Below are 10,078 nucleotides of genomic sequence, written 5' to 3'. Positions count from 1 at the left end.
GTGTTCCTGGGTTTCAAGCATTTAAAAGTCTCATGTTGGCCAACTTTCCATCTCTATAACAAAACAACTGAAATAATCAACTTCAACAAGAAGAGTTTTATTTGGCTCATAACTTGGCAGTTTCTAGGCCATGATTGATTGCCTTGTTGCCTTTGGACCTGTATTGAGATAACACATCATGGCTGGCACAAATGTACAGCGGAACTGTTTACTTCACAGCCAGGAATTACAAGAGAATGAAGGGGGTCAAGATCTTAGGATTCCACCACCACCAATGACCTACAGAACTCCCGTTAGGTCCCACCTCTTAAAGGTTCCACAGCCTCTCAATTGTGCCATCCTAGGAACCAGGCCTTAGACTAGTTCTCCGGCTATAGCAGTGTCTCCTCTGTTTCTTGTCCTTATAGCTCTGCAGTGTCTCCTCTGTTTCTTGTCTGTTTCTCCTCATGCCTCTTCTGGAGTTGTGGTAAACAAACAAACAAACAAAGAAACCCTGGGTAGCATGTTTGCTTATACATTTGAATATCTTCCTTTTATCTGCATACACATGAATGCAAAGTTGGGATTAATTTTTTTTTAATCATGGCCCACTTCCTCCAAAGCTCAATAGATACCATTGCATGTTTGTCTTCTGGAGAAGTACAAGGATGCATTATTTTCCTAAATGGTTGTGGAATCTCAGCCTCCATGGGATTAATAGTCTAATGAAGAGAAGCTGTTTGTGATTAAGAGTGCAATATTATGTGATTAAGAGTGCAATATCGTATGAATTTCAGTCTCATTTTTCATATCCTCTGCCCTCTACACAAGACTGGGAGGAGAAAATACAAATGCTCTACACCATTAGGCAATGCATGTCATCCAACCCTCCTTGATTTCAGGAAAGGGGACAGGGAAGAATTCACTCCATCTGGGTTAAGCTCAAGACTAACCCTGGGCTGGGTGCTTGTGGCTAATGCTTGTAATCCTAGCTACTCAGAAGGATGAGATCTGAGGATCACAGTTCAAAGCCCACCCAGGCAGGAAAGTCCATGAGACTCTTCAATTAACCACCAGAAAACCGGAAATGGTGCTGTGGCTCAAAGTGGTAGAGTGCTAGTCTTGAGCAAAAGAGCCCAGGCCTGACTTCATGCCCTATGACCAACAAAAAACAAAACAAAAAGACTAACCCTGAGCTAAAACTGAGCTTTGAGTTCAGCCCAGCCATCCCTAAGTCGGTTTTCACAACTCAACTGGGTTCATGTTACAGTTACTCTATAGAGCTAGCTCAGTCCCCTGGGAAGGCACCCCCTCCTAAGAAGTCTGAATTTGATTTGTTTGGGGATAAAGCTGTCTGAACCAGTGAATCTCAGCACTTCATTTCTTTGCAGTCCTTTAATCCCAATGCCAGCACTTTACTCAGAACACTTTATAAATCTGTAGCCGCTCAAATATCTTCTCCTCACCTGCCAATATCTTCTTGACTGCACTTTTTTTTTTCCTCAGAGACTTTTCTTAGCTGAGCTCCTCACTAAGCTTCTAAGGACTCAGACAAGTACCTGTGGTTTTGGTCAATAAGGCCAACGGGTCCCTGTGCCTCAGATTCCTCCTTTGGAAAACAAATCAAGCTTGTCACAGTAGGATAGCAATGGCTGACAACAAATCATTGCATATTTCAAAAGAGAAAGTAGAGACGATTTTGAATGTCCCCAACACATATCAATATGTTCCCATATCACAAATATGGTAAATATATGAGATGAAGTGGGTCACTAGCATTGTGTGTATTATTAAAATGTCCCAGTGTGCTCCATAAATATATGTCACTAGTATATGTCAAAATTAGGTCATTTCTTTTTTTTTTTTTTTTTTGGTCGGTCATGGGGCTTGAACTCTGGGCCTGGGCGTTGTCCCTCAGCTCTTCAGCTCAAGGCGAGCGCTCTACCACTTGAGCTACAGCGCCACTTCCGGTTTTCTGGTGGTTTATTGGAGATAGGAGTCTCACGGTCTTTCTTGCCCGGGCTGGCTTTCAACCGCGATCCTCAGATCTCAGCCTCCTGAGTAGCTAGGATTACAGGCGTGAGCCACCAGCGCCCGGCATAGGTCATTTCTTTTTGGTCAGTCATGGGATTTGAACTGGTTGCTATCCCTAAGCCCTTTTGCTCAAGGATAGCACTCTACCACTTTTAGCCACAGCTCCACTTCTGGTTTTCTGGTGGTTAATTGGAGATAAGAGTCTGACAGCCTTTTCTTCCTGGGCTGGCTTTGAACCACTATCTGGAGCTCTCAGGCAGGAGTACAGGCATAAGCCACCAGCGCCAGGTTTTTTTGTTTTGTTTTGGTCCCGTCGTGGGGCCTGAACTCTGGGCCTGGGCGCTGTCCCTCAGCTCTTTAGCTCAATGCTAGCACTCTACCACTTGAGCCACAGCACCACTTCCGGCTTTTTTCTTTTTGCTTATGTGGTGCTGAGGAATCGAACCCAGGGCCTCATGCTTGCAAGGCAAGTTCTCTACCACTGAGCCACCTTCCCAGCCCCAGCAGCACCAGGTTTTTAAATCTATTTTTGAATGGAGGGTTTAACAGTAGTGTCTCTCCATGGCTTTACTGAGACAATCAAACCACCAGCATTCATTACTGCTTTCTACTTTAAGACAGCATAAAAACCATTAAAAATGTTTTGTCCAATTCAAGTCAGATCCAGTGTCTGCTGCTAGAGAATGGCTGTAATTAAGCCAGGCCCTGGTCTTGATGCCAGGCTGCCGGCTATGTAAGCTATTTAAGCTGTTTACCAGGTTTGTGTGCAAGCATAGATCATTCCTCGGCCCTTGCCCCACCCCTCCGTGTGTCTGCTTCTCCAGATTTCATTACGAAAGGGGCAGAGTTCTGGTGTGCTTCTGAGCAACAGGGCGAGTGGAGATAACTAACACGCACTGTCTATTTCCAGGAGCCAGAAGAAGGCACGTCGTCGTCATAAAGACACGATGCGTGTTTGAAGGGAGGGCACGGAGCCTGATTGCAACACGAAGCCGTGTGCACAGAAATATCCGAGCACCACGTGGGTCCTCACGTACGAGGTGCATGTGTGACTTAGAAAATGTATTTTTTTTTTAACTAAAAAGGAAAAGAGGCCGGGCCCACCGGAGGGCTTGGAGGGTCGCCAGCCAGGCGGGTGTCCTGACTGGCCGGGTCGTGTCTTTGTTCCTGGCTGGCGCTGGCGCTGGCGCGCTCAGCCAGAACCACTTAGCGGTGATTAACAGGCGGGGCCTGCGGGGCGGGGCGGGCTCGGAGGGCGGGGCCTGCGGGGCGGGGCGGGCTCGGAGGGGCGGGGCCTGCGGGGCGGGGCGGGCTCGGAGGGGCGGGGCCGGCGGGGCCGGAGGGGCGGGGCGGGCTCGGAAGGGCGGGGCCAGATGGGCCTGCGGGGCGGGGCGGGCTCGGAGGGGCGGGGCCGAAGGGGCCGGCGGGGCGGGGCGGGGCGTGCGGGGCGGGGCAGAAGGGGCCGGCGGGGCGGGGCGGGCTCGGAGGGGCGGGGCCGAAGGGGCCTGCGGGGCCGGCGGGGCGTGCGGGGCGGGGCGGGGCGGCTTCACCTTGCGGGGCTGCACTTTCCTAAGTGCCAGCCTGGGAGGCGAGGAGCAGGAGAGCCTGCCTGCCTGCCTCACTGACGCGACCCGGCACGTCAGCGGCCCCTGACTAACGGACGGACGGACGGACGGACGGGCAGACAGAGACAAGAGAGACCAGCAGACAGACAGACGGACCAGCGGACAGACAGGCGGTGGAGACGGACCCAGGCGCGCGCGGTCGATCGGAGCCTCCCGCCGACAGCATCATGGACGGCTCGGACAACGCCAGCCTGCTCTTTGCCCCGTCCTCTCTGCCGCCGGACAACGCCACCCTGGAGCCCAACGCCAGCAGCCCGAGCCCAGGCACGGACTTCCCGCTCGTCCTCACCCCCAGCCCGGGGCCCGGGATCGATCTGGCTCCCAACCTCAGCTTCGGCCTCGGTCCCAGCCCGACCCCGACGCCGGTCCCGGAGCCGGCGAGCAGCGCCTGGGCGGGCGGCGGCGCGGCGGGCCCGGGCCCGTCCCCGTTCCCGCGGCCCTGGGCCCCCCACGAAACCCCGTTCTGGGACACGCCGCTCAACCACGGGCTGAACGTGCTGGTGGGCGCGGCGCTGTGCATCACCATGCTGGGCCTGGGCTGCACCGTGGACGCCCACCGCTTCGGCGCGCACGTCCGCCGGCCCCTGGGCGCGCTGCTGGCCGCGCTCTGCCAGTTCGGCCTCCTGCCGCTGCTCGCCTTCCTGCTCGCGCTCATGCTCCGCCTGGACGAGGTGGCCGCCGTGGCCGTGCTCCTGTGCGGGTGCTGCCCCGGCGGCAACCTCTCCAACCTCATGTCCCTGCTGGTGGACGGCGACATGAACCTCAGGTACGCACCCCCCCCCCCCCCCGGCCCGCCGCGTCGACGGCCCCGGGTCCAGAACCGGGGAGGAGAGGGGGCGCGGGTGGCCGGGGCGAGGCGCCAGGGAAGGAAGAGCCGAGCGGGGCCGGGGGAGGGGGCCCGGACGGAGCTGCTGGAAGATCCTGGGATTTCTCCCCGCACCCTCTGGCCCAGGGGCCCGCTGTGAACACACAGAGAAGCGGGGAAGTCCAAAGCTAAGTCTCGGCCCGAACTAATCAAAAGCAAATTGGAGCCCTTGGTCCAATGAAGACGGGCATCTCACCCAGAGCGCAGCATCTCTGCGCTTAATCCAACAAGTAGCATCCGCCCGCGCTGACAGGTCGAACCCAGGGCCAACAGTGCGCAGTACTTGGGAAGAGGACAAGAAAATGAAGGGGGGCGGGGAATGGCCCTGTTCTGAGAGCCACCCAGACCCAGGCCTCACGGTGGTGGCTGCTTTGTCTTGCCTTGGGGACCTCTTGTTTCCTGTGGGCTTCTGTGAGCTCCCGATGTTCTTGCAGACTTCAGCCCCAGCATTTCCAGTCCCCTTCTCTTCCCCTCTCCCCAACATGGAAGGAAAGGGCTGGCAGGTGCTTTGGCGCCGAGCCCTGCCTGACTTCCCATTTCCTTTTCTGCAGCATCATCATGACCATCTCCTCCACGCTCCTGGCGCTGGTCCTGATGCCCCTCTGCCTGTGGATCTACAGCCGGGCGTGGATCAACACCCCGCTGGTTCAGTTACTACCCCTGGGCGCTGTGACCCTGACGCTCTGCAGCACGCTCATCCCCATCGGCCTGGGTGTCTTCATCCGCTACAAGTACAACCGCGTGGCTGACTACATCGTGAAGGTAAGGCGCCCCTTCCCTTCCAGGGTCACCTGGCCTCTCTGGGCTCCGCCCATCTGCTGAAATGGTACCAAGGCTGAGAAAGGCTGGAAAGGGCTTGGCAAACTATGCATGCATGCATACACTTCGAAACAAGTTTATGCGACCAACATTAATGTCTACCTTTTGGAATTCCTCCCATGATGGCTCTATTTAGGATCTAGTTTAAGCAGGGTGTCGTTGTTCATCCTATAATCCCAGCAGTCTTAGGCTGAGGCAGGAGGCTCTGCCTTGAGACCAGCCAGGGCTACTTATCAAGAACCCTCTAAAGATACAGCTTGATTGAAAACAGCGTCACAGCATAACTCTAGGGAGAAAGCAGGCCATGGTGTGTGTGTGTGTGTGTGTGTGTGTGTGTGTGTGTGTGTGTGTGTGTGTGTGTGTGTGTGTGTGTGTGTGTGTGTGTGTAGATGACATTGCAATTATATGGCAGTGTTTTCCCACGTAATCTATAGTATTTAAAATTGAGGCAGATTAAAGAAGATTATTTAGATAAAGATGTACATTCTTTTTTTTTTTTTTTTTTTTTTGGGTCCGGTCGTGGGGCCTGAACTCTGGGCCTGGGCGCTGTCCCTCAGCTCTTCAGCTCAAGGCTAGCGCTCTACCACTTGAGCCACAGCACCACTTCCGGCTTTTTTCTTATGTGGTGCTGAGGAATCCAACCCAGGGCCTCAGGCATGCAAGGCAAGCACTCTACCACTGAGCCACCTTCCCAGCCCCAAGACGTACATTCTTTTAGAATGGTATTACTACATTTTTAAAAGTGGAAACCTAGCTCTGAAAAACCTTGTGCTTTTAAAATACTCTATCAGTTTTTAAAAGAAAAATAAGTTAGAACTGCTCAGATTAAGACACTGAAAAATTATATTGGGTCGACAAAATACAATGCAGAAAATACTAGTTCTGCAACATAAAAGAAATGGGGTCCCGGATAAAGTAGGTGATTTTGCCACTACTTAATTTGTGTTTCATTTTCCTTCCCCACTGTGCTCTCTTCTATGACTTTTTTTTTTTTTTTTTTTTGCCAGTCCTGGGGCTTGAACTCAAGGCCTAGGCACTGTCCCTGAGCTTCTTTTGTTCAAGGCTAGCACTCTACCACTTGAGCCACAGCGCCACTTCTGGCTTTTTCTGTTTATGTGGTACTGAGGAATCGAACCCAGGGCTTCATGCATGCTAGGTAAGCACTCTACCACTAAGCCACATTCTCAGCCCTCTTCTATGATTTCTAATGGTCATGGTAGTGTGGGGTTTCTTTTATTTTAGCAGTACTTTCAAACAGTACTATTTTCAAGTGGGCAATGTTTCCAATATTGCTTTATTTAAAACATTGGTAGTTTTTTTGTGGTAGTAGACATTTTCTAATAGTTGCCTGGAGAAAAAAAAATACTCGCAAATTAGACTAAAAAATAATGCGAAAGAGCAAGACACACCTAGGAAGTTCACCAGATAAAAATCTATCGTTACCATAAAATATAAAGCCAAATTCTTGAAGACAAATGAAGAGAAAAGCCCCCTCAGAACTTTAAGTTTGCAGACTTAAGAAGGTAGAATCTTTGGTGTGTTACTTAGATTAGCCTATTTTCTGAAATACTCTGATTATACAGAAGAGCCAGACTTTATGAATGTGAAAAAAGAAGCCTGCTCTCTACACAGGCTAAAAATGAGCAAAAGAAATCCTGAAGAAGAAAAAAGGAAACCCTGCTCCATAATAAACATGTATATGTTCATGTAATAAATATGTACAAGCATATAAACATGCACATATTTTTTACACATTTTCTACAAGATCCTGTAGATAATCTTGAGATGCATCCAGAATTTACTAAGCCTAATCATTAAGCTGCAATGCAATGGCATTGACTATAAAACAATAGGAATTGCAAAAGAAAGTCTATCAAATAAGCTATTATTTGAAATAATAGAGACAATTCAATAAAATTGGCTATCTCTCCAATATCTGTAATCTTTAATTAGCACACTCTTAAGACCTGGGTTTTAGAATTTGTTACAGTTTTTCCAACACTCTAAATGCACATTTGATCTCCTCACTCAAGTAATTTCATAGTTTTAAGGAACTTTGGAGCCAATATTTTCAAAGTGAAATATCAGATTTCCTGTCAATGTTTTCAGCATGACACACTTTAATGTAAGTTGGGATCTGCAATAGCTTGGTATTTGCCAGTTGCAAATGTGTAATATGCATACCTCACATAATAATTATTTTAGCATCTTTTACATCAAATTTTTGATGAGCCCAGATACTGATCTGCTAATCCTACAGTCTCCAAAAGGGTTCCCTACGTATCCAGAGAAGCACAGGCCAAAATACTATATCTGTTCTCTCTGGATCACCCTACTCTCATGATAAAAAGCCAAGGTGATTACCAATATGAAGGAGAACTTTTAGATTTCTACCTTGCTATTTACACAACTTGTCCTACTTGAATAGATGTTAGAACATCAACATGAAGTGTTTTATAGTCAATAGTACCAATAGCCATCTGTTTAAATAATTCCCAACCATCATTAGAAACTTCCAGATGGGATTTTTCTCATGAACAAATGCAAAGAATTCCTCGTATCCCTGAGGGTGTTGAGCTCAGTTCTATTTTTGTGAGGCCCATTCACAAATTAAACACACATACTGAACAGTCAGGACACAACAATGAAGTTTCATAATGAAGGGTGAGAAGCTGGGACAGTCTTCCAGAGCACTATTTTATCAGCTTTCAAAGACTGTTTTTCAGAAGGAATTAGACTGGCTTTCTATTGCCCCCAGGGCCCATAAGAGCACCAGCCAGAGTTTAAAGAAGGAAAATTGCCATTAGACATAGGAACAAGTAGAGTTGTCCTGCATGGATTTGGATGCCTCCTGAAGCAGTGACCTATCTCCATCAAAGGTCTCCATTTTGTGGGGGAGGTCAGACTCCATGGGCGTCTCCTGTGGAGAGCCCAGGAACCTCCTGCCTGAGTTCCTCTTCAGTGATCTCCTTGCTGATGGCTTGTCTGTGCGTTTCTGTTACCAGATTTCCCTGTGGTCTCTGCTGGTGACTCTGGTGGTCCTTTTCATAATGACCGGCACTATGTTAGGACCAGAACTGCTGGCAAGTATTCCTGCATCTGTTTATGTGGTAGCCATCTTCATGCCCTTGGCAGGCTATGCCTCAGGCTATGGCTTAGCTACTCTATTCCAGCTCCCACCCAACTGCAAGAGGACTGTTTGTCTGGAAACAGGAAGTCAGAATGTGCAGCTCTGTACAGCCATTCTCAAACTGGCCTTCCCCCCACGCTTCATAGGAAGTATGTACATGTTTCCCTTACTTTATGCCCTTTTCCAGTCTGCGGAAGCAGGGATATTCGTTTTAATATACAAGATGTATGGAAGTGAGATATTGCACAAGAGAGAGCCTCTAGATGAAGATGAAGATACAGATATTTCTTATAAGAAACTGAAAGAAGAGGAGATGGCAGACACTTCCTATGGCACAGTGCAAGCAGATAACTTAATAATGATGGAAACCACCCAGACTTCGCTCTGAACATGGAGATGCAGAGGAGCGCCTGTCTTGAGGATATATTCATATTTATGGCCAGTGATAGGCATATGTTTACAGAAAGGGTAACAATTGGCTCCCCTTCCATTAACAATTTTGATCTTCCCATTGTAAAGCTGCAGTGGCATAGTAACCAAGTGTCCTCATAAATTACAAATCACTGTTCTAATATGTCATCCACCTGGATCACCTAAATTGGAGCCTCATCTGGTTACCCGTGTTTTTAGGTTTTTCTCCACCCCCATTTTCTCTGAATGTTTTGCAGCTAGAGATAACAGTATTTGAAAAACAGGGGTTGGAAGTGTAGGATTTTGGTGCATCCTGTGAGTAAAATGAGCGATCTTTGTAAAGCATAAATGAGTTTAATGCAATTGTAAAACAAAGTGTTGCTTGCTCAATTTGTAAATACCTGACAGTATTGAATTTTGACCCGTGTTTAGCAAAGTCCAGAAGGGGTCAACAAAACAGTGAAATATAGTCTGTTATTGTGAAGCCAGTATCCTGTCAGAAAATGACCATGTATTTGATGACTTGATCTGACATTTATTGGTAATGAAGCACTTAACATCTTTCTAGTGGATAAAAACTGTTCTTTCCCCCTTCTGCGTTTATGTAAGCACATCCCAAGACAGGGCATCTTTTGGAAGAAGGGTGTTCGGTAAGGGCAAACTGGTACTTGCCATGGGCCGGAAAGGTGTGGGGGGGGAGGTACCCCAAGAGGAAGACAGCCTGATTAAGAGGTGCCCCAGTGTGCATCTCAACACACCGAGAAAGGGCTGGGGATTGGGGAAAGGAACTGAGTTTGCCCTGAGAACAGGTCATCAGCCTTAAGCCAGTTTCCATTGGCATTTTGCTCAGAAGCCCGAGGCCCTGGGCGCTGGGCCTTCCAGGGCCGGTGGGCGGCGCAGACACGTGGGGACCGGGACCACCTGGGGATGGGGACGACCTGGGGATGGGGACCACCTGGGGATGGGGATCACCTAGGGATGGGGACCACCTGGCTGGGCTCCTTCTTGGGTGAGCGTCCTCACATCCACGAGTTCATGAACACATCGCTACTTTTCCTGGCAGCGCCAGCCCAGGTTGTGCATCCCCTTAGGGTTCTCGCGCCCAGCCCCGTGTGGAGAGGGTTTCCTGAGACGGGAAGGTGGGGGACACGATGGAGGGGGCGGCAGGGCGGCGTTGGCCGGGGTGTTCCCGCCTCCTCCGGGCCGCCTATTTAG

At 49.6% G+C, this 10,078-nt stretch overlaps 1 protein-coding gene across 1 annotated transcript; it reads left to right on the top strand.

Annotated features, from left to right (window-relative positions):
* Positions 1-3,623: 3,623 nt before the first annotated feature.
* On the top strand, positions 3,624-9,388 carry Slc10a4 (solute carrier family 10 member 4). The gene is made up of 3 exons (XM_070013225.1): positions 3,624-4,404; positions 5,055-5,265; positions 8,328-9,388. The coding sequence occupies exons 1-3, from the start codon at positions 3,806-3,808 to the stop codon at positions 8,838-8,840; spliced, it is 1,323 nt and encodes a 440-aa protein (XP_069869326.1). The 5' UTR covers positions 3,624-3,805; the 3' UTR covers positions 8,841-9,388.
* The last annotated feature ends 690 nt before the right edge of the window (positions 9,389-10,078 follow it).

Source organism: Dipodomys merriami, unplaced genomic scaffold, assembly GCF_024711535.1.
Source record: "Dipodomys merriami isolate MVZ:Mamm:240054 unplaced genomic scaffold, mDipMer1.0.p SCAF_9, whole genome shotgun sequence".
Lineage (NCBI taxonomy): Eukaryota > Metazoa > Chordata > Mammalia > Rodentia > Heteromyidae > Dipodomys > Dipodomys merriami.
Note: the sequence above shows the minus strand (reverse complement) of the source record. Positions and strands in the feature narration are given on the sequence as shown.